The sequence below is a fragment of the Neltuma alba genome, unplaced genomic scaffold (assembly GCF_004799145.2).
Source record: "Neltuma alba isolate B1F8T4 unplaced genomic scaffold, ASM479914v2 tig00005313_pilon, whole genome shotgun sequence".
NCBI classification, from domain to species: domain Eukaryota; kingdom Viridiplantae; phylum Streptophyta; class Magnoliopsida; order Fabales; family Fabaceae; genus Neltuma; species Neltuma alba.
The window spans coordinates 32,324-53,607 of NW_021634060.1; the positions used below are offsets into that span (position 1 = coordinate 32,324).

The window sequence follows — 21,284 nt, forward strand, 5'->3', positions numbered from 1 at the left end:
ATGAGTTCACTTGCTATAACCAAGTTCTTCCTCCTTTTCTTGGTCTCGTATCCTTCGATTTCTCTTACCTCTTCTTCCAGTGTACCTGATGAGTATACCTTTTCGGACCTGGATCTGGACAAATTCGTTTCCGAAAAACAAGTGTTCCATCTATTCCAAATCTGGAAGAAGGAGACCGGACGAGAATACCAAACTTTAGGAGAGGAGGCAGTAAGATTTCAGATCTTCAAAAGCAATTTGAAAGAGATCAGAGAGAAAAATGCAGAAAGGAAGTCGCCCAGTGACTATAGCTTGGGTTTGAACGAATTCTCAGATATGACGTACGAAGAGTTCAGCAAAATTTACTTGCATCAGACAGAGGAACCCATAATGGAAATCAACAATAGGAAAATGATATTGAACGACGCATCATGTCCAGATGCACCCTCTTCCTGGGATTGGAGGACCAAAGGAGCTGTAACTCGTGTTAAAAACCAAGGCAGATGTGGTAAGTTCAAATTTGCTTCGTTCTTCTGTTATAATCCAATTGCAGCATATAAGAGAAGCATATAATAGCAAATCAAATTCATTTTTGTAGGTGCTTGTTGGGCATTCGCTGGGACCGGAGCTATTGAAGGTATAAATCAGATAGTCTCTCAACGGCTTCTAGAACTTTCTGAACAACAACTCATATCTTGCTCCACAAGGCAAGGCTGCAAAGGAGGGTGGTACGTTAATGGATTTATATATGTCATCAATAATGGTGGTATTGCCTCAGAAAAAGCTTATCCATATACAGCCAACGATAGTGCTTGCAATTCTAAAGCGGTTAATGTCTAGACTTGTGTGAACTAATTGGGTAGTTTAAATATATCTATTTTTTTTTAATTATGGTTTTACTCTCATCCTTATTTTACTTTGATGCGGGCTGCAAACACAATCGCTACTATCGATGACTATGATTTTTGGGTTTACGATCCTATATCTGAAAATTCTCTCCGTTGTTATGTTTACAAGCAACCTATTAGTGTTTCCATATATGCAAGCCCGCATTTCATGTCCTACAAAAGTGTAAGTCATATTTTCATTACCTTATCATCATATCTCTACCATCCGACAAGACACATTTGAAAAGTAATTAATAATTGTTTGCTTAACTGTGACAGGGAATCTTTAATGGCGACGATTGCTCGGGCATTGCTTCATGCGACCAAAATCATGCTGTATTAATCGTAGGATATGGTTCATCAGGTGATGGTCAAGATTATTGGATTGTTAAAAACTCATGGGGAACCGCCTGGGGACAAAGTGGTTACATATTCATCAAAAGAAACACTGGTGCTACTGAGGGAGTATGTAACATAAACTGTCATGGCGGATACCCAATCAAAAGGAAGAAAGAAGCACCTGCCTTGAAGCTTGCTACTTCCATATGAAGCAGGCCCTCCAGGAATAATATATGAAGCCAGGCAATATAAAGCTGTGCGAAGGAGACCAGTTAGGTGTTGTACCGTGCTTGTATTGGGTATAAATAAATGGCAAATGATTTGCCATTGAATATAAATAAGCCAGGCGATATATAGTTGTGTGAAGTACACTACTTATGTGTTGTACTATGTATGTATTGTGAATAAATAAATGGCAAACGATTTGCTGTGGAATAAAGCTTATGTGTGTTTAATTAAGAATGAAGCCTCTCTCTCTCTCTCTATGTATATATATTTACTTCACCTTCTGATATTCATATTCATCAAGAAATCTATTATGAAAACTTGAGTGTTGTTTTTATATATGTGGATTAATAGTTTCTAAGTATTAAAATTGTAACCCAAATAAATCTTAACTAGCCCAATGCAAGTGAGTTTGAGATCAAATTGAACTAAAGACATAAAAATGATAAAATAAACTTGAATGACATGTTTTGTGTATTATAATGCAAAAAGTTTAGGATGCTGATTTTTTTCCTAGTGTTTCAAATGAAATTAATTTTCTCTTTTTCCTTGCTCTTAATAGTAGTCTAATACTTTTTCCTACAAGCATCTTGTGAATCACTAATGTTTAGTAATCATTTCCTTCGAAATAATTCGTAAGTTCTTATACAATTGATCAAGAGACATAACCAACAATGAATCTGACAAGACTCTCCTTCCCTTTTTTCCTTATTCCACGGGTAGCAAAAAGGGGAAGTAATTTACTTCAAAGAGGATCCTCCCTCCAGTTCTTTTTATAAACTTTAATTTCTTGAATTGATGTGGTCTCTCTCTCTCTCTCTTAATAAGCTACACTATGGAGATATTTTTTTATGCATCCATTTTTTTTCTTTTCATTTTTTCCATTTCTATGTCAAACAGCTTGTCATTAAAACAAAAATATCCTTTATACATTTGTTGGGCTTATGGATTGGCATCACACTTTGTTACGATTAAAAATCCTTTGTTTCATTTTTCACAAATTACACCAGGCCAGAGATAAAAGTTTGGCAAAAATCCAATGTCATTTGAGCAGGCAAAATATATTTGCAATCTTTTCATGTTGCCGTGTGCTGTAAGATTCATATGGTATATAGCATGATATACTCCCACAAGACACCCTTTTCACACAATAGTTAGATTGATATATTATATTATTTTTTATTTCTCTTCCTCCAAATCACTCTCAACCGTTTTTTTATTAATATAGATCCAAACTAACCTACACATTAGTTGGCCGAGGAGGGCATGCATAATTTTTTTAAGACCATATACATAATATTTTTTTTTTAGCCCAGGATATTCATTGCCAATAGCCATGATTAATCCCCTTGTATTACAGACTTTTCGAAGGGGCTTTAGTGCTGGCCATGAGACCCACTCCATACATACCATCAGGGATCGAACTCCTGACTAGATATTTAAGAAATCCAACTAAGTACTAACTTTCCTATCCATATTACCATATACATAATATTTTACTTCAAGGTTCTTGTCACCTGAAAACTCCTAAGCCAACGGGACTGTCTACCGCACAGGATTAACTTCAAACCAAGGTACTGAAAACCGGACCGGTAACTAAACCGGTTAAAACAGTGGGTTAAGGGTCAGTGGGTTAGATCGGAGTCAACCCGGAGTCAGACCGGTAAGAATTAAAATAATATATTTTTAAATGTATTAATTATTTTAAATGAAGATTAAAATAAACATAAAAGATATAATGATAAATGTTAAATATGCTGGCAAAAAAAAGTCAAATAACTTAGTCCTATCGCCTTTAAGCCATTTAGCGTGCTCAGGAACTTCAAAGCTAGAGGGTAGATACGTTAATTTGTTCCTCAAATACCCAAATGTCCATTGGGTATTTAAATTAACACAATTTTTTTGTTGTTCTTTTCTCTAAATGTCTTTTCAATGGTAATTTACTATTTCAAACTCCTCGGTTGCCCTTTTTTTAATTGTTTCTCTCGCCTTTCAAGGGACCGAAAGGGTGGATCCAGCTGGAGTTTTTATTGCTAGGTTCAAAGACAACCATCCACTCTCAAGTCGATCAGTTGTCTGCTTTTTCTTCCTCCTGGGTTTCGTCTCTCCCCTCATCTGTTTCATGTTTCAGCTATGTATTCAACTCTCATGCTCTGATTCATCTTCTTTAGCTATGTCTTTTATTCCATTTATGGCTTTTTTCTCCATCTATTTCTGCTTCATCTTTCTTTTATTCTTGTTTTTCTTCTTCATTTTCTAAGTTCTCCTTCTTGTCATTATTTCTTTTCTTGGCATCGGAAGCAGGCAGCGCCATTTTCTTCTTAACTCGGTAACTCGCCCAACCCAGCCGGTTATCCGAGTCACGTCCGGGTTATCCCGGTTTAGGACGGGTCGCGTCGGGTTAGATCTTGTCCGGTTTTGCAGAAGGACCGGACCGAACTGATAGCCGGTTTTCGGTCTGAACCGGCCGGTCCGGTCCGGTTTTCCATTCCATGCTTCAAACATATGAGAATTAATTCGCATTTATGAAGAGAATCCAAGCGCCCTTAAATTAACTCAAAATTCGGGAACAAGCACATTAATCTCAAACATAATCCTATGCGGGGGGACAGTGATCCGTTGGTTTAGGGCCTTTAAAGTCAGCAACATTAAAATAAAAAATTATGCAACGTGTAAAATATGTAATTGTTACTCTAGTATTTAGTACTACTAATATCCAAGTTTTCCCCCCAATAAATTAGGAGTGAAAATATACTATGCCCTATTAGGAGTTTATTGCCTAGCCTACTTTGGGCCTAACCTAGCGTATTTAGTAAATCGGTCAGCTCAAATTTAAGCCTACTGAAGGCCTCTTTGGTTGGCCTAAAACGACATGCATAATATATACTATTGGCTTTTTCCCCATAGGACCACCTGTAATTTTTAGGATACTGGATGCATCTAAGAAAATATTTCAGAGTATTGGATGCATTTTAATCCTTTTTTTTTTTCCAGCAAGAGTATAAGAGCACATGCATAATATTTTAGATCAAGATTCTTGCCAATTGAAAACTCCTAAACAAACGGAGCTGTCCCCCGCATTGGATTAACCTTCAAATATAACATGTGGGAATTAATTCGCATTTATTAAGAGAATCCAAATGCTTAAATTCACTTAAATTAGGTAACAATCACATTAAAACTCAGACATAATGAATCCTATGCGCGGGGGACAGTGATCCGTTGATTTAGGCTTTTAATTAAGTCAACACTTTTACTTTAATTATTCACGTGTAGAATATGTAATATAATCGTTAGTGATATCCAAGATTTTTCCCCTTTTTTAATCTGGCCGACAACTGTGAAGCTAGGTTGCATCCTCTGTATTTATAAAAATAAATGGTAAAAATGAATTTGAAGGGAAATGAATAAAGTTTAAAAAAACAATAATGAAACTTTAGGATCCATATATTCTAGGCTTTCACTCATCATCAGAAAATAACATGAAATAACTTGCCCTTAATGTGTCGCTTTGGGATTACTCCAAAAATTAACCGAATTAATGCAATATAGTGTACAATCCGGGTCGTATTCACTTTGAGGAGCCGAAAACGAAATTAAATCCTAATAAATAAATGTAAGTAACCTAAACTATAAAAAAAAAGATTTTTGATTTGATAATTGCTAAGTAAATACCTTGAATTAAATTGAATTCAAAATACTTTTTTTTTGTTTTTTTAATATAAAAATGATTGAAAGAAATGAAGAAGAAAGAAATAAAAATAAAACACACAAATAACAATGATAATAATCAATCATCCAATTCAACAACTCAGGCAATCCTCACTCCAAAAGATACGGGAGTTAAAACAATGAATTAAGAATTATAATTAAGCTTTTAATCCAACAACCGAGCCACCTCGAATTGTTACAAAATATTTTCCCAAAATTCTAATTTACTAATTGCAACCAGAATAGTAAAATAGAATTAAGAATGCTAAAAACCAATGCTTGATTAAAGTTCTTAAATCCAAAACAATAGAATTAAAGCTAGCAAGAGACAATATGATCCAAGATTCCAAGCCACCTCAGAAAATCACATATATTAATTCTAAAATCAATGGAAATGTCATAACCACAACATCATAATTGAAATTAAAGCTATAAACAGCCCAATATCAAACGCTAAACAATAATCCAGTCACAATAATCTCCAAATATAATCAGATTAAATAATACAAATATCCCAACAATCAGAAAAACTATCCTAAAACCTAGGAATTGTTAAACAATTATTGAGCAGGAAATTAAAGCAGCTAAAACTCTCTTTTGATGATCCGAGCTCTGCCATTGTTGTTGAATTAGAGAATTATCAAGCTCTAGCCACAGTTTGTCATTAGAATTGCTGTAATCAAAGCTCTGCTACAAGGTTCCATGGAGAACACGGTGAAGATATCAAAGACAGCGACGGGACAGTGCAAGAGTTGATGGAGGATGACGCCGTCGAGCTTCTGTTCGCTCTCGCTCTGTTTCACTCACAGGTCCTTGCACGCTTGCCTCTGTACTGTTGGACGCCTAGAAGGAGAAGAAGGTGACGAATTGTGCTATCATGCCTCTAGCCGTCGCTCACTGCTTCTCTTCGCGTTGCTCCCTGTTCGCTCTTTTATTTCTCACTGCCGCCCAGCTCCCGTGTGCGCACCCGCGTCCGCCTCTCTACCTGGTCCTTCTTTTCGCTCTGCTCATTTTCTTTTGCCCCCGCCCCTTTAGTCCTTCCTATCCATTTAGATGATGATAATATTAGATATTAGGGGTGGGAGCAAAACGCTTTTATTATTATTTATTTATTTTTAATTTATTTATTTTTTTTTTTTCTTCTTTTTTTTAATTTTTAAATCTTTCAAAAACCTACAAACAAAATATAAGGATAAGGTAGCATTAATTGTCCTTAAAAATCAATTAATCATAATTAAATCAAAATATGACAATTTTGCCCCTATAAAATAATAATTCAAAATAAAACATATTAAATCAATTAACAAGCAATTAAGGTCAAAAGGGACTAATTAAGTTGACAAAACCCATATAAAAGATATCAAAATATATAAAAATAATTGAGTTTGTTATAACGTTATATTCTAAATTAGAAAAAGAAAGAAAATAACGTTATATTGATTATAATCATAACATTATTATATAGTTAGCAAACAATAAAATTCCAGCAATGTACTATTTGAAATATTCTCCATTTCTGTCAAAATAGTAAATTTTCGTAATTTAATAATAAAATGAGAAATTTTATTTGCTTATTACGTTCATTGTTATTTCTTCTGATTATTTGATTAAATCGTTATATGTGCATTTGCAAGTGATTAATGTGATATGATTTTATATTTTATTTCTGATTTAACTTTTTTAATTTTGATGACTTAAGGCTAATGCATACATTTAGACCTTTAAGTTTACATTTCAGTTTCTTAAAAATAATAATAATTTCAAAACATTTTTAATTGTAACTTTTAATTTTTTATGATAAGATTTTTAATTATGACATTGGATTAGTATAAAAGTTAATAACAACATTAAGTCTTAAAATAATTATAATTTTTGAAATGTCTTAATATAAATTTTTAGATTTATTTGATAACTTTTTCAATGATAAAAGCAAGTTTTATTTAATAATTAATAAACTACATACAAGTTGCTGATGAAACAAAGGGTTTGTTTTAAATATTTTTTAATTTACATATTTTAAATTAAAAAATTAACATGTGACCAATATCGAGTTATCATTATTAATAATTAATAAGCATTTTTCATTAATAAAGTTATCGGTGTTAAATTTAAGAGATTAAAAATATACTTTTTAAATTTAAAAGACTAAAATAAAACTTGATATAAACTTAAACAGCGTGATATCCATTAAAATTAGCCCGTTAGATTTATAATAATGGGTACATATGCTGTAATATCTCTATGTATATATGTGTGTCTAGCTAGCGACCTTTTTATTCAACATTTGGTTTAAATGCTCCCAAGTAACCCATCATACTCGCCCCACTACTCTTTTATATTATCATATGACTAATCCGGTTTGGAGTTTATGACTCTCTTTCTATAAAAGTGTTTTCTCTGGGACTCAAACTCGAGACCCAAAAGGATCTAGTGAGATATTACACTGCTATACCAACTTTTTGTTGGCTCCCCACTACTTCTTAATATAAGAGTTAGTTGGGGTTGGATTTGATTATAAGACTTCAATATACTTCATCTCTCAGATTTATAATGTTTTGTCAAAATATTCTTATTGATTTTAAGGGGTTTTCACCAAAAGACAGTCCTAATGTGCATCATTAAAAAGGATTAGTTTAGAGAAGTCAACAAATATTTGTTGCAAATAACCAACTTAGTTAATTTTTTTAATATCCTAAAATTAGCTATCTAACTCTTCTATTATGAAGTTGAGATACTATTAATTTATTGCATGAGATGGAATCTTATATTTGATGCAGCCATTTGCTCGCGTGCACTGTTTCCTTCATGAATTATTTAGTTAGTGGTATAGCGTGCACGCGGCTTCCTGTTGTATGTCACTTGCGGTAAGTTAGTCGGCCATGGCTAATTAACTCATTATCGACTGTGGTAGAGGGATCGTGTCTCTCTCTCCCCCCCCCCCCCCTCTCTCTCTATATATATATATGGAACAATGCTATGCGAGAATCGCAATCCAGACGCTTGATATCTATTACCTTCTGGTGCACAATGAGTTGCGTTGCTACTAAATTGCTCCTCCTTTTCTTGGTTTGCTATGGTTCAACTTGTATCACTTCTAGTGTCCTTGATGGGTATTCCATTTTGAATTTAGATCTAGACAAGTTCTCTTCTCCCAAAGAAGTCTTCCATCTATTCCAAATGTGGAAGAAGGAGACTGAACGAGAATACCAAACCCTAGAAGAGGAGGCAGCGAGGTTTCGGGTTTTCGAAAACAATCTGAAGTATATCAGAGAGAACAATGCAGAAAGAAAGTCACCCAACAATCATCGTTTGGGTTTGAACAAATTTTCAGATATTAGCTATGAAGAGTTCAGCAAAACTTACTTACATGAGACAGAGGAACCCATAATGGAAAGCAACAACAGCAAAATGGTATTGAACGATGCATCCTGTCCAAATGCACCTTCTTCTTGGGATTGGAGGACCCAAGGAGCTGTAACTTATGTTAAAGACCAAGGCAGATATGGTAAGTTTAAATTTGCTTTGCTTTTTTATTATAAATTAGTAGTAGCATAAGACATATACTAAATAACAGATCAAACTCATGTTCACAGGAAGTTGCTGTGCATTCTCGGCAGCTGGAGCTATGGAAGGAATAAATCAAATTGTCTCACAATGGCTTCCAACTCTTTCAGAAGAACAGCTCGTATCTTCTAATAAGAATAGCAAAGGTTGCAGTGGAGGATGGCATTGTAATGCATTTCAATACGTCATCAACAACGGTGGTATTGCCTCAGAAGTGGATTATCCATATACAGCTGATGATAGTGCTTGCAATTTCACACTGGTTTGTGTTTGTCTGGCACCTTGACTTGTGTTTACTGATCGGGTAGATTAAATATGAGTTTTTTTTTTCCAATTCTAATTATACTCTTCTTCTTTTTTTTTTTTTTAATTTTGATTCAGGAACAAAAGAAAATTGCTACTATTGATAGCTATAAATATTGGATACGCATGCCTATATCCGAAAGTTCTCTCCATTGTTTTGTTTTCAAGCAACCTGTCAGTGTTTCTCTATGTGCAAGCCCACATTTTAAGTCCTACAATGGTGTAAGTCACAGTTTCTTTACCTCACCACCTTGTCTCTATCACCCAACAAGACGGACTTGAAAAGTCATTGATAGTTGTTTTCTTAACTATATATGGCAGGGAATATTTAATGGGGATGATTGTCTTGAAATTGGTTCATGCAAACATAACCATGCTGTATTAATCGTCGGATATGGTTCATTGGGTGCTGTTCAAGATTATTGGATCGTCAAAAACTCATGGGGTTCCACTTGGGGACAAGGTGGTCACATCTTCATCAAAAGAAACACTGGTGCTACTCAGGGAGTATGTAACATAAATTGCTCTGAGGCAGATCCAACCAAAGAGAACAAGGAAACAACGCCAGCTTTTTCTATTTGAAGAAAAAATCCCGGCAATTAAAAAAATAAAGCCAAGCAATATATAGTTATGTGTTGGGCATTAGTATGCCTTGCATACTATATATGTATTTGATATTAATAAATGGCAATTTATTTGCAATTGAGATAAAGATTATCTATGTGTGTCTTTATTATGAGTAAGAGCTCTATATACGCTCTACTTTTTTATCTTCAAAATGAATTAGTGTCAACTTTGCCGAGAAAATGTGCAAAGGACAGTAAGTAATAAAAATGTGACTGTCATTTATATAAGGAGTAATATACTTTCTAAATAGTAAAAGATTAACTAGCCCAACACAAAAACGAGTTTGAGATAAAATGAGAGTGATAAACATGGACAAAATAAAATAGACTGACGTGATGTTATATTTTATTTTGATGCAAAAAGTTGAGGATACTTTTTTTTCCTAGGACGAAATTAATTTCCTCTCTTCACCTTATGAACTAATAGACATTTTAAAGCATAATTAATTTTTGAATCATTAATAAGCATTTCCTTTGAATTAATTCATAATTTCTAGATACCCGCTCTAGTGAACCACCATCTCATTAGATTTAATAAATTCGATCTGATGGTTTACAAAATTAATAAATAATTTCAATCATTAACATTTGATCGGTATAATTTCAAATTGCAATTGAAAAAATATAATCCAGTCTCCTTTGTATATAGTTGGCCAAAAAAAGTCCCCTTTGAATATAGCCCTTAACTTTAATTGTTTCAATTCTTTGCTTTTACCTTTTTATTACTGATTTATCTTTCAATTCAAGTACGTAAGTTTAATCTCTTAAATATTCATATTTCCAATTCTTTTCAACACTCAACTATACTTTTTAGTAGTTATCTTTAGCTTTTTCAACATTGAGAAATATCAAAATTGATTATTACAAAAATCAGAAAGATGAGCATATATGGAAAAAAAATAAAAATTAAATACTGAGAAAATTAGAGGAATGAGTAATGAAAATGCTGAAATTAAATACTGAAAAGATAAATATTAATTATCAAAAGAACTCAGAAGATGAATATTGAAAAATCCAAAGCTAAGTAGTGATTATATTTTTGGCACTAACCAAGAAATGACAGAAGACCCTTATCCTATTCAAACCGGCGTTCGGATAGAAAGCCACTGGTGGGTGTTGAGCTGTACTGGTATAATTCCTACATCCTACTTTTCGTACCTTAGGTTTAAAACTTTAAATATTATGAATCTTTAATAACTTTCTCATTGGTAATCTTTTTTCTTTTCTAATATTAGAATAGGACTTCCAATAAAATAAACTAAAGGGAGGACATTTTATTAACACGAAAATATTTTAATCCCAAACAAGGATTTTGATTTTTTTTGGGGAATGTTAACAATTTATAATCTTTAAATATAGTTAATTAATATTCTTATAAGGTTTTCAAATATCATTCTTCCTTCATAAAAATATAAATGAGAAGTCAGACGCCCGAAACAGCCCATATTATAATATAATTGCTGAAAGTGCATTTCACTCATCATTGGAGAATAACGTTATATTGATTAGAATCATAACATTATTATATATCTAGCGACCAATAAATTCCCAGCAATGTGTTATTGGAAATATTGCGCGTTGCAGTCAAGATACTCCTCCAGTCCTAAATGTAAGACCCTTATACTAGTGTGTATAAGGGTCTTACATTTAGGACCGGAGGAGTGGTAAACTTGTAAGCTAATAATAAAATGACATTTTCCCCTCCTTACATTCATCATTATTTGTTCATATCATTTGATTAAACCACTGAAGATATGCAAGTCATTAATCTGATCAGGTATGATTTTCTATTAATTGTTCATATAATACTTGTAATTTCTATGATTTAAGGGATTGAGCCCATCATCTATTTCATGTGGAAGATGCCCCAGCACATGTAGTGGCTAGTATCATATGGGATAGAACATGTGTGTGTCTACATTTGGTTTAAATGCTTCTGAGTAGCTTCTGAGTAAACTATTATACTCTCATGATCCTTAATATAAGACTTATTTAACTAACTTGATTAGATTAAAGAGGTTAGGTAAGTTAGTTAATTATAAAAAATATGACATGTTTTTTCTAAAACACTATAATCATCTTCTTTAATATCCTCTCTCCCTTTTCTACTTGATTATGGTTGAGGGAGTATCCATAAGGGTAATTTACAAAAAATTGATAAATATGAGAAATAATTCTTATATTTAGGACTAAAATCAACTCAACAATTAGGTCCTATATTAAGGATTGGAGGAGTATTAATTTATTGCTTGAGATGGAATATTCTTTTTTGATTAGCCATATGCTCGTGTGCACTGTTTCATTCATGAATTAACTAAAATATATCCACCAGCAACCATGATGCTTCTCTTCAATCGGCACAGTTTGTTAAAGGGAAAATTTTAGTAAACCCCAAACCCCATCAGTAGCCAATTAATATGAGTCTAACTCCCAAAAATTCTGAAATTTCACCGCACCCCCTTGACCAACATTTTTTGTTGTGAGAAGGTAAAAATACTCTTATTTTATTTGAGTTCCAAATTGCTAAATTCGTGTCACAAATTTGTTGTAAATCATTGAATTTGAGTTGTTCATTCACCCATAAAATTTACAAGGATTTACAACTCAAATTTGGCTATTTGCAATAAAAATTTAGTTATTTGCAGCACAAATTGGTGATTTGTAACTCAAATAAACTAAGCGTATTTTTATCTTCGCACACAAAATTTTGGTCAAGGGGTGCAGTGAAATTTCAAATTTTTTAGGGGTTCATTGATATTAATTGGCTATTAATGAGGCTTATCAAAATTCTCCCAATGATAAATGCGGTTTATGTATGTACATACACACACATATGTGTGTATATGATGTGCTTATTTTATTTCGATTGAGTTATAGTACTTGCTTCAGCATAAATTCGTCTCTGTTATTCCACATGCTCCCTCTTATTTTCTTACCTCATCGAGGGCGTGTTTGTCCAAATATAGACAGTTGAAAGTAAATGTGTAAAAGCAGAGGAAAGAACACCATCAAGATATCCTGGCTCGGTTTCCTAACCTTATTTGAGTTCTCTTGAAATTTCTTAAGAGATTTTCCCACGATAGTTAACAAGGATAATTCCTATAGGTTATTTTTGTTAATTTCGTAGGAAATTACATGAAATTAAATTTCCTACTATTAGTGGATTTAAATATTGGCTTCATAAACCTATACCTTCCCATTGTTTGTTTTCAAGCAACATGTTATTGATTCCATATATGCAAGCCTGCTTTTAAAGTACTACTCCTCTTGTCCTTCTCAAAGAGCAGAGAGAGAAGAAAATTTTTGGCAAGTAGACAGAGAGATTTTTTATGCAAACGTATAATTTTATACTTCATTTATTATTGTATTACTTCCGGTCCTAATTATAAGAGTTAGTTGACTGATTTCAAGAGATTAAGGAAATAAGCTAAGTTAGTTATTTGCAATAAATAGATGTTGTTTTTCCTAAAACATCGATCCTTGCTAATCAAGTGTGCTGGCTAAAACTACAATTATTAGAAGGACTATTTTGAAAAAAATTGTATAAATATGAGAGACAAAGTGGCTTAGGGTTTTATATTTATGACCAAAATAAAAGTCAAACAAGATTTTATATTAAGGACCGGAGGTAGCATTGAGTTTGTTCTCATGAATTATACTATATATATTAAATAAGGATAAAGTTAGAAAGTTGCTAAAATTTAAATAAGAGTTAATAAACTTTATAATTTTTTTTAGTTTGTGTGAAACATATTAAAAGTAACTTATAAATAGGATAAGTGGAGTACAAGTCTGTAAGAAGTCATATTTTGATTACTTCATCATTTTGTCTCAATGATCCCACATTTGAAAAGTGATTATTGCTATTTTTTTTAAAAACTTTGACGGGAAATATTTAAAGAGGACGATTGCTGGTTCATGTGAAAAATACTTATGTTTCATTAATCTAAAATTTTCCAACTTCACTGCTCTGTAATACCCAGCACTGATTTTGAATGAGAGGCAAGTAATTTTAATAGACACCTAGGGTAATTTGTAAAAAATTTTCAACTTCACTGCTCTGTAATACCCAGCATTAATTGCACCTTAAAATGATGTAAAATGCTTTACATATTGAAATATAGGGTTATATTTTTCATAAAGTACTACTCTAGTTTTTAATATAAGAGCTATTTTACCAATGGAGATAGATTAAGAAAGTTAAATAAAACATTATTTAATTATAATTAATATAATATGACCTTCCTAAAATGTGCATATATAATATTAGATTATATATTAGTTTATAAGTTAGCTAGCTAGATAAATTAGTTTTAAAAAAAATGATAAACACGAAAGAGAAAGTAGATTAATGTATTATATTTATAACCAAGCTCATTCTCCTAGCTAGCTTCTATATTAGGGACAAGAGGGAGCAACAGTGGAGCACCATATACATAAACACACGTAGTACATGGATTTATTAAATTAAAAAAAAATATATTTGGCATATTGAAATATTCATCTTAATTACTCCTCCGGTCCTTATTATAAGACCCAATTTGACTTTTTATTTGGTCCTAATTATAAGACCCAATCCATTTTCTCTCTTATATTTATGCATTTTTTTCCAAGATAATCCTTCTAATAATTATAGTTTTAGCCAATATACTTAATTAGCAAGGATATTTTAGGAATGACAACACTTATTTATTATAAATAACCAACTTAACTTACTTCCTTAATCTCCTCAAATAAGTCAATTGGGTCTTATAATTAGGACCGGAGGAGTAATTAGGTAATTCGTTTAACCGTTTCAAGCTACCATCATTTAAAAAATTACAATTTGTAAGCTTGCCTAGACTTTAATAAAAAATTCAAAAATATGTTAAAAAAAGAATGAATATCCTAACCCTCAAACTGGCGAACTGGCTCGTAGTATAGCTAAGTTATGGGTATTAATACTTGCGTTTGTCCCACGTGAATAAAATTATAATATTATTAACAACCAGCGAGTTAAAAATATCTATCCGTGCTTCAATTCAATTTTAACTTATATAAGCAGTTTCAATTTGCAAACATCACTATCAATCTGAATTTATGGTGACAATTCAAAGGCTATAAATATGTGTGTGTGTGTGTGTGTGTGAAGCGGGTCAGTCCTAACCCGACGGATCAGTCACCCGCACGGGATAATTACGAGGAGGGTTCAATAGGTGGGAGTTTGAGCGTAACACGCTTGTTGTAAGTTTTTAGGTTTAATGGCATTTGGATTATCTTAATAAATGTGAATTAATTTTGATAAGTTTGTTTTTTTTTAAGATTGAAGAGTTATTAATGGTGTTTTTTTTGGGCGCCCTCTTGTTGTCACAAATGTATTCCTCTGATCCTCAATGAAAATCTTAAAATACATTAACTCTCCATTAAAATATAATAATTTTTTAACTTTACCCCGTTTTAATATATACACATTTCAAAAGAGATAATTATCTACATTATAATAAATAAAGAACAAAATAGTACATTCGTGCTGAAAATTTAATAAAGTGACTCATAAATATGATTAAAATTTTTTTTCCCTTTATAGGACCAGAGGAGTATATAGTTGATCCATGATAATGATAAGAAATGACGTCACATCGATTCAAATATAATAAAATTGATATTATATTATTCGCATACCATCGAATTGAAGTGCCAAAAATCTCATACATGACTATAACAAAGCAATTTGTCATTTAAAATTCTTGTTTTAATGTGAACGACAGTCAACATAGTTCACTTGTATTTTAATAGTACAATAAAAATATTAAATATTAACAGAATAACAATTTAAATAAAAGCTGAAGACAGTTTAAATTTTTAATATTTACATATCTTTATTAATATTTTTGCACCTTATGTCCATTCACATTATAGACTCTTGATTAAAAAGTGTACTAACTGATATGATACTTGACCCAAAAGAAAAACTAGACTCTTCTCCTCCAAGAGATGCATACTACTATTTAATTTTGAACCTAAGGTTTTCTTCCAAATAAGAAAAATGTCATAATAAAGATATAGCATGCATGAACATTTTAAGTTTGTGTTGCATATGTAAGGATGCCAGGTTTTTATATATTTGTATAAAAATAGAGGAATTTTATATTTTAAATTATGGGCAGTGGCTCTATATATATGGAGGAAATGCTATGCACAAGAACCACAACCCAAACGCTTGATATCTATCACCTTTTAGTGCAAAATGAGTTCTCTAATTGCTAAGTTGCTCCTCCTTTTCGTGGTCTGGTATGCTTTGATTTGTCTCACTTCTGATGTTCCTAATGAGAATTTCATTTCGAATCTAGATCTTGACAATTTCACTTCTGAGAAAGCAGATTATGAACTTTTTGAAATGCGGAAGGAGGAGACTGAACGACAATACCAAATCCTTGAAGAGGAGGTGATGAGATTTCAAATTTTCAAAAGCAATGTAGCGAATACCAAAGAGGAAAATGCAAAAAGAAAGTCAACCTATGAGCATCGTCTAGGGTTGAACAAGTTTTCTGACATGAGTTATGAAGAGTTCAGCGAAATCTATTTACGCGAGACAAAGAGACCAAATATCAAAAGCAGCATGGGCGACAAGGTGTTCAATGATGAATCCTGTGTTGCACCTTCTTGTTGGGATTGGAGAAAAAAGGGAGCTGTAACTTACATTAAAGACCAAGGCCAATGTGGTTAGTTTCAATTGACCCTTGCTTTTTCCCCCTTATAGCCTAATTGTAACATATGACAGAAGTATAAAGCAAATCAAAACTGTTTTTGCAGGTGCCTGTTGGGCATTCTCTGCAACTGGAGCATACTCAAATAGTCACACAATGTCTTCGTATCTTGCGATAAGTATGACTCTGATTGTCAAGGAGGGTGGTTTTGTAACGCATTTAGATATGTCTTAGAGAATGGTGGTATTGCCACAAAAAGAGATTATCCTTATGTAGGTAAAGATAGTCCCTGCAATCACACAGAGGTTGGCGTCTTTCATTTCCCTTCACATCTTTGCTTAGGTCAATTCTAAACTTTGAAGATGTGTGTGTACATATATTGCCTAATTTTGGTTTTACATTGATTTTTCTAATTTTGAAACAGGAAAAAAGGATATTTGCTACTATTGATGGCTTCGGTTGTTGGGTGACACCCATACCAGAAGAATCTCTCCGTTGTGCCGTTTACGCGCAACCTATTAGTGTTAACATTTATGCAAGCCCACACGTTATGTCCTACAAAAGCGCAAGCCCATACTTTTTTTTTTTTGAATGTGAGCGTTAGCCCAGACTTTATATCCACAAATATGCAACTAACTTAAATAACTTTTTTAATCTCTTCAAATTAATTAAGTAGGTCTTATATTAAGGATTCAAAGTAGTGTGTGTGTATATTTTCTTTTGCTATGGTATTCTTCGTTCTCTTTTAAGTTTCGTGTCCCCCTTAAGATGGGGAAAAGTTATTCTAGTTAAAGTATAAATTAATTTATTGTTAATTCATGGGTTTATCTATCAAGTCACACCTTACCACTATTCTTCAATGCACAAGATGTATTATTAAAGTTAAAAGATATTTTATTTTCCAGGGAATATTTACTTGGGACGATTGCTCATCTTTTGGTTCGTGTAGAATTAACCATGCGGTATTAATTGTGGGACATGGTTTATCCGAAGGTCAAGATTACTGGATCGTCAAAAACTCGTGGGGAGATTCTTGGGGACAAAACGGTTACATCTTCATCAAAAGAAATGGTGGTACTGCACTACTGCTGAAGGAGTATGTAATATCAATTGTCATGGTGGTGCCCCGTACAAAAGTAAGAGGACACCACTTTTGAAACTTGATTCCTCCATATATATGAGACCCACCTACAGCAATGACAGGAAAAGAAGCGATATACATAGTTATGCGTTGGACATCGTGAGCCCCGCACACCATATATGTGTTTGGTATATATATAAATGGCAAATTATTTGCCTTTAAATAAAGCTTTTGTAAAGCCTTGGTTATGAATAAAAGCTCTATCTGTGCTTTAACATTTTTCTTCATACTCAAGGGGTGTTTGGGTATCAAGAAAAGTGTTTTTTAAAAGCATTTTTTTTCGTAAAGTGAGATAAATTTCTTCATATATTTACTTTATACACCATAAAATTACTTTTAAAATTATGGTTTTGATTCCATTCAAACACCCCTCAATTAGGACAAACCGTTGCACTGAGAAAACGTATATAACCAAGTTAGACGCTTGCATCATGAATGAATGAAAAGTAGAGTACTATACTCCTAGGAATAATTTTGTCAAAAAAATGGTTTCTAAGTACAAAATTTGTACACGTAATTGTTTTTAATTATGATATTAAAACCTAACTCAGGTTAACTAGTGGAACCAGTGAACCAATTCCCTAACCGGTCATTCAAAAGTTTTAAATGATGAGTTGACCGAATTAGATTTGGTTTAAATGCTTCTAAGCAAACCATTATATTAATTTATTGCATGAGATGGGATCTTCTCTGATGAGCCATTTGCTCGCGTGCACTGTTTCATTCATGAATTAACCAAGATATATCCACCAGGAACCATGATGTTTCTCTTCAATCGGCACGGTTTGATAAATGCGGTTTATGTATATACGTACATACGTAGATAATGTGATCATTTTATTTAGATTTTCAGCTATACTTTGCTTCAGTATAATTTCGTCTCTGTTATTCCACATGCTCCCCCTTATTCTGTTACATCATGAGAGTGCGTGTTTGTGCAAATATAGACAATTGAAAGCAAATGTGTAAAAGTAGAGAAATGAACACGCTTGAGGTATCCTGGCTCGGTTTCCGAACCTATCTTTAGTTCCCTTGAAATTTCTGAGAGATTTTACTAACATAATCAACAAGCACAATTCCTATAGGTTTTTACTTTATATTTTTGGGTCAGGGCAGCAGGCACCATGAACTTTTTTTTATTACAAAAGTACACATAAAGTTTTCAAAATAGCACAAAAATATTATAGCTGTTTAGTCAACTAACATTGACTATTTAGTAAACATGTCAATTGAGAGAATAGTGCAAAAATACACATTAACTTTTTAAAATGGTGTAAAAATATACATAAAGTTTTCAATGACCATGGCATTTTTGCACCATTTTAAGAACTTGATATTTTTTACACCATTTTATTGGCCTATATGTTTGCTCAATTGTCAACGTTAGTTGACTTAACAAACATAGTAGTTTTGAACCATTTTAGAAACTTTACGTGTACTTTTGCATCCAGAAAAAGTTTATGACGTTAGGCACCCATGACAAAATACTTTATTAGTAGATTTGCACCTTAGTCCTATATTTTTCAGAGGAAATTACATGAAATTTGCTACAATTAGTATATATAAATATTGGCTTCATAAACCTATGCCTCCGACTGTTTTCAAGCATCATGTCATTGATTCCATGTACGCGAGCCTGCTTTCTAAGTACTACAAGTGTGCAAAGAAGTCATATTTTACCAATTAGGGTTAAGTCTAGTAGAATGGATCACTCTCTTGCAATGTAACAAACCAATATTCAAATCCTCACTGAATAAGGCGTTCACATTTAGTGAGTAACATTATTTTGAATAAAATTACTTCTAATAAAAAGATACTGTGTGTTGCAAACAAAAAAAAAACTCATATTTCCATTAACTCGTTATTTTGTCTCCATCATCTAAAAAGACACATTTGAAAAGTGATTATTACTAGTTGTCTTTTTTTTTTTTTTAACTCTAAAACTTGACAGGAAATATGTGAGGACGATTGCTAAGGCATTGGTTCATGTTAAAATAGTTATGTTGCATTCGTTCAAACTTTCCGACTTCACGACTACTTTGTAACACCCATTATTGATTACTCTTTGGTCTTATTTATAAGGTAGAGAGAGAAGTTTTTTTTTGTTCTATTTATAAGTCATTTCATTAAATTTTTAGTATGAATGTACTATTTTGTCCTTCATTTATTATAGTGTAGATAGTTATTCTTTTGAAAAGTGTATATATTAAGTGGGGGTAAAATTGAAAAGTTATTATATTTTAATAAAGAGTTAATGCAGTTTAAGGTTTTCCTTTGTCTATATGAAAGATATTAGAAGTGTCTTATAAATAGGACCAGAAGAGTATTTATTTTGATTAGAGACAAGTAATTTTAACATATGCCTTGGGACTTTAGCGCCAAATACATTAATTGCACTTAACATGATGTAAAATTCCTTGCAGATTGAACTATAGGATTTTTCATAAAATACTACCCATGATTCTTAGTATAAGAGGGAGCTACTTAACTAATTCAGGTAGCTAGATTAAAGAAGTTAAATAAATTAGTTAGTTAGAATAAATGTGATATGATTTTTTAAACTACCCATATATAATATTATATTTTATATTAGTTTATAAATTAGATAAATTAGTTTAAAAAATGATAATAATAGGAGACAATGTAAATCAATGTATTATATTTAGAACCAAAATTATTCTCCCACTTCCATACGAGGGACAGGAGAGAGAGTACCTTATATTTAAACACAAGTAGTGCATGTACCTGTGCCTATAAAAAATATGTGTGTGTATGTGTGTGTGTGTGTGTATATATATTATATATATATATTTGGCATATTAGGTGATTTGTTTGACCGTTTCAATCTAGCATAATTTAAAAAGTTCCAATTTGTAAGCTTGCCAGCACTTTCATATCAATTAAAAAAATATGTTAAAAAAAATGAAAATGTTAGGGACCACCCCCCTTCCCCAAAAAAAAAGAAGAAAAAACAACTAAAAAACCGACGAACTGGATCATCGTTACGGTTCGGATATTAATACCTTTGTCTGTCCCACATGAATAAAATAGTAAGATCATTAACAACCAGCAGTGAATTAAAAATATTTGTCCGTGTTTCAATTCAATTTTAACTTCTATAAATAATTACAATTTGTAAACTTCACTATCAATCTGATTCCATCATGACAATTCAAAGGCTATAAATTAAAAAGTAGAAAAACCATTTTGTATGTACTAACAATTTTTCTCATTTTTTAATTTGACACTTGTCTATTTTTCTCCCTTAAATACTGTAATTTTTCTCTATTTTTAATTTACTAAACTATTGATGCTGATAGAACAAATTACAAATACTAACAGTATTAATTAACAGAGTAAAGTTAGAGCGTTTAATTAAGACAAAAATACACACAAGTAGCTGTAAGATGGTTTTCCGGGGAAAAAAAAAGTACATGAAAGCCAGCTCAGTACGTGGAGGCTGAGTGTAAAACGCTTGTTATAAGTTTTTAGGTCTAATGGCATTTGGATTATCTTAATAAATGCTAATTAATTTACATAAGCTCGATGTTTACCAAGAGTTATCAATGGTTTTTATTGGCACTCTTCTTGGCGTCACGGATGCATATAGTTGATCAATAATTATAAGAAAATGACGTCATAACGATTTGAATATAATGGTATACTTATTATTCACAAACTATCAAATTGAAGTACAAAAAATCTCATAAGACGATGAAATCAACCAATTTTCCAGTTGAACCTCCTATTTTAATGTAAAGGCAGGTGAAATTAATTATTAATTTTTAAAATTTAGATATTCTTATTTATGTTTTTTGACGCC

The 21,284-nt window shown here is 32.2% G+C and overlaps 1 protein-coding gene across 1 annotated transcript in view; it reads left to right on the plus strand.

Moving 5' to 3' along the window:
* LOC114747447 (zingipain-2-like) overlaps window positions 1–21,284 on the plus strand; it is a 74,369-nt gene continuing 53,085 nt past the window's right edge. Inside the window, exon 1 of the mRNA XM_028935781.1 lies at window positions 1–478. Within this exon, the coding sequence (XP_028791614.1) occupies window positions 1–478 (478 nt within the window). The remainder of the gene's footprint in view (window positions 479–21,284) is intronic.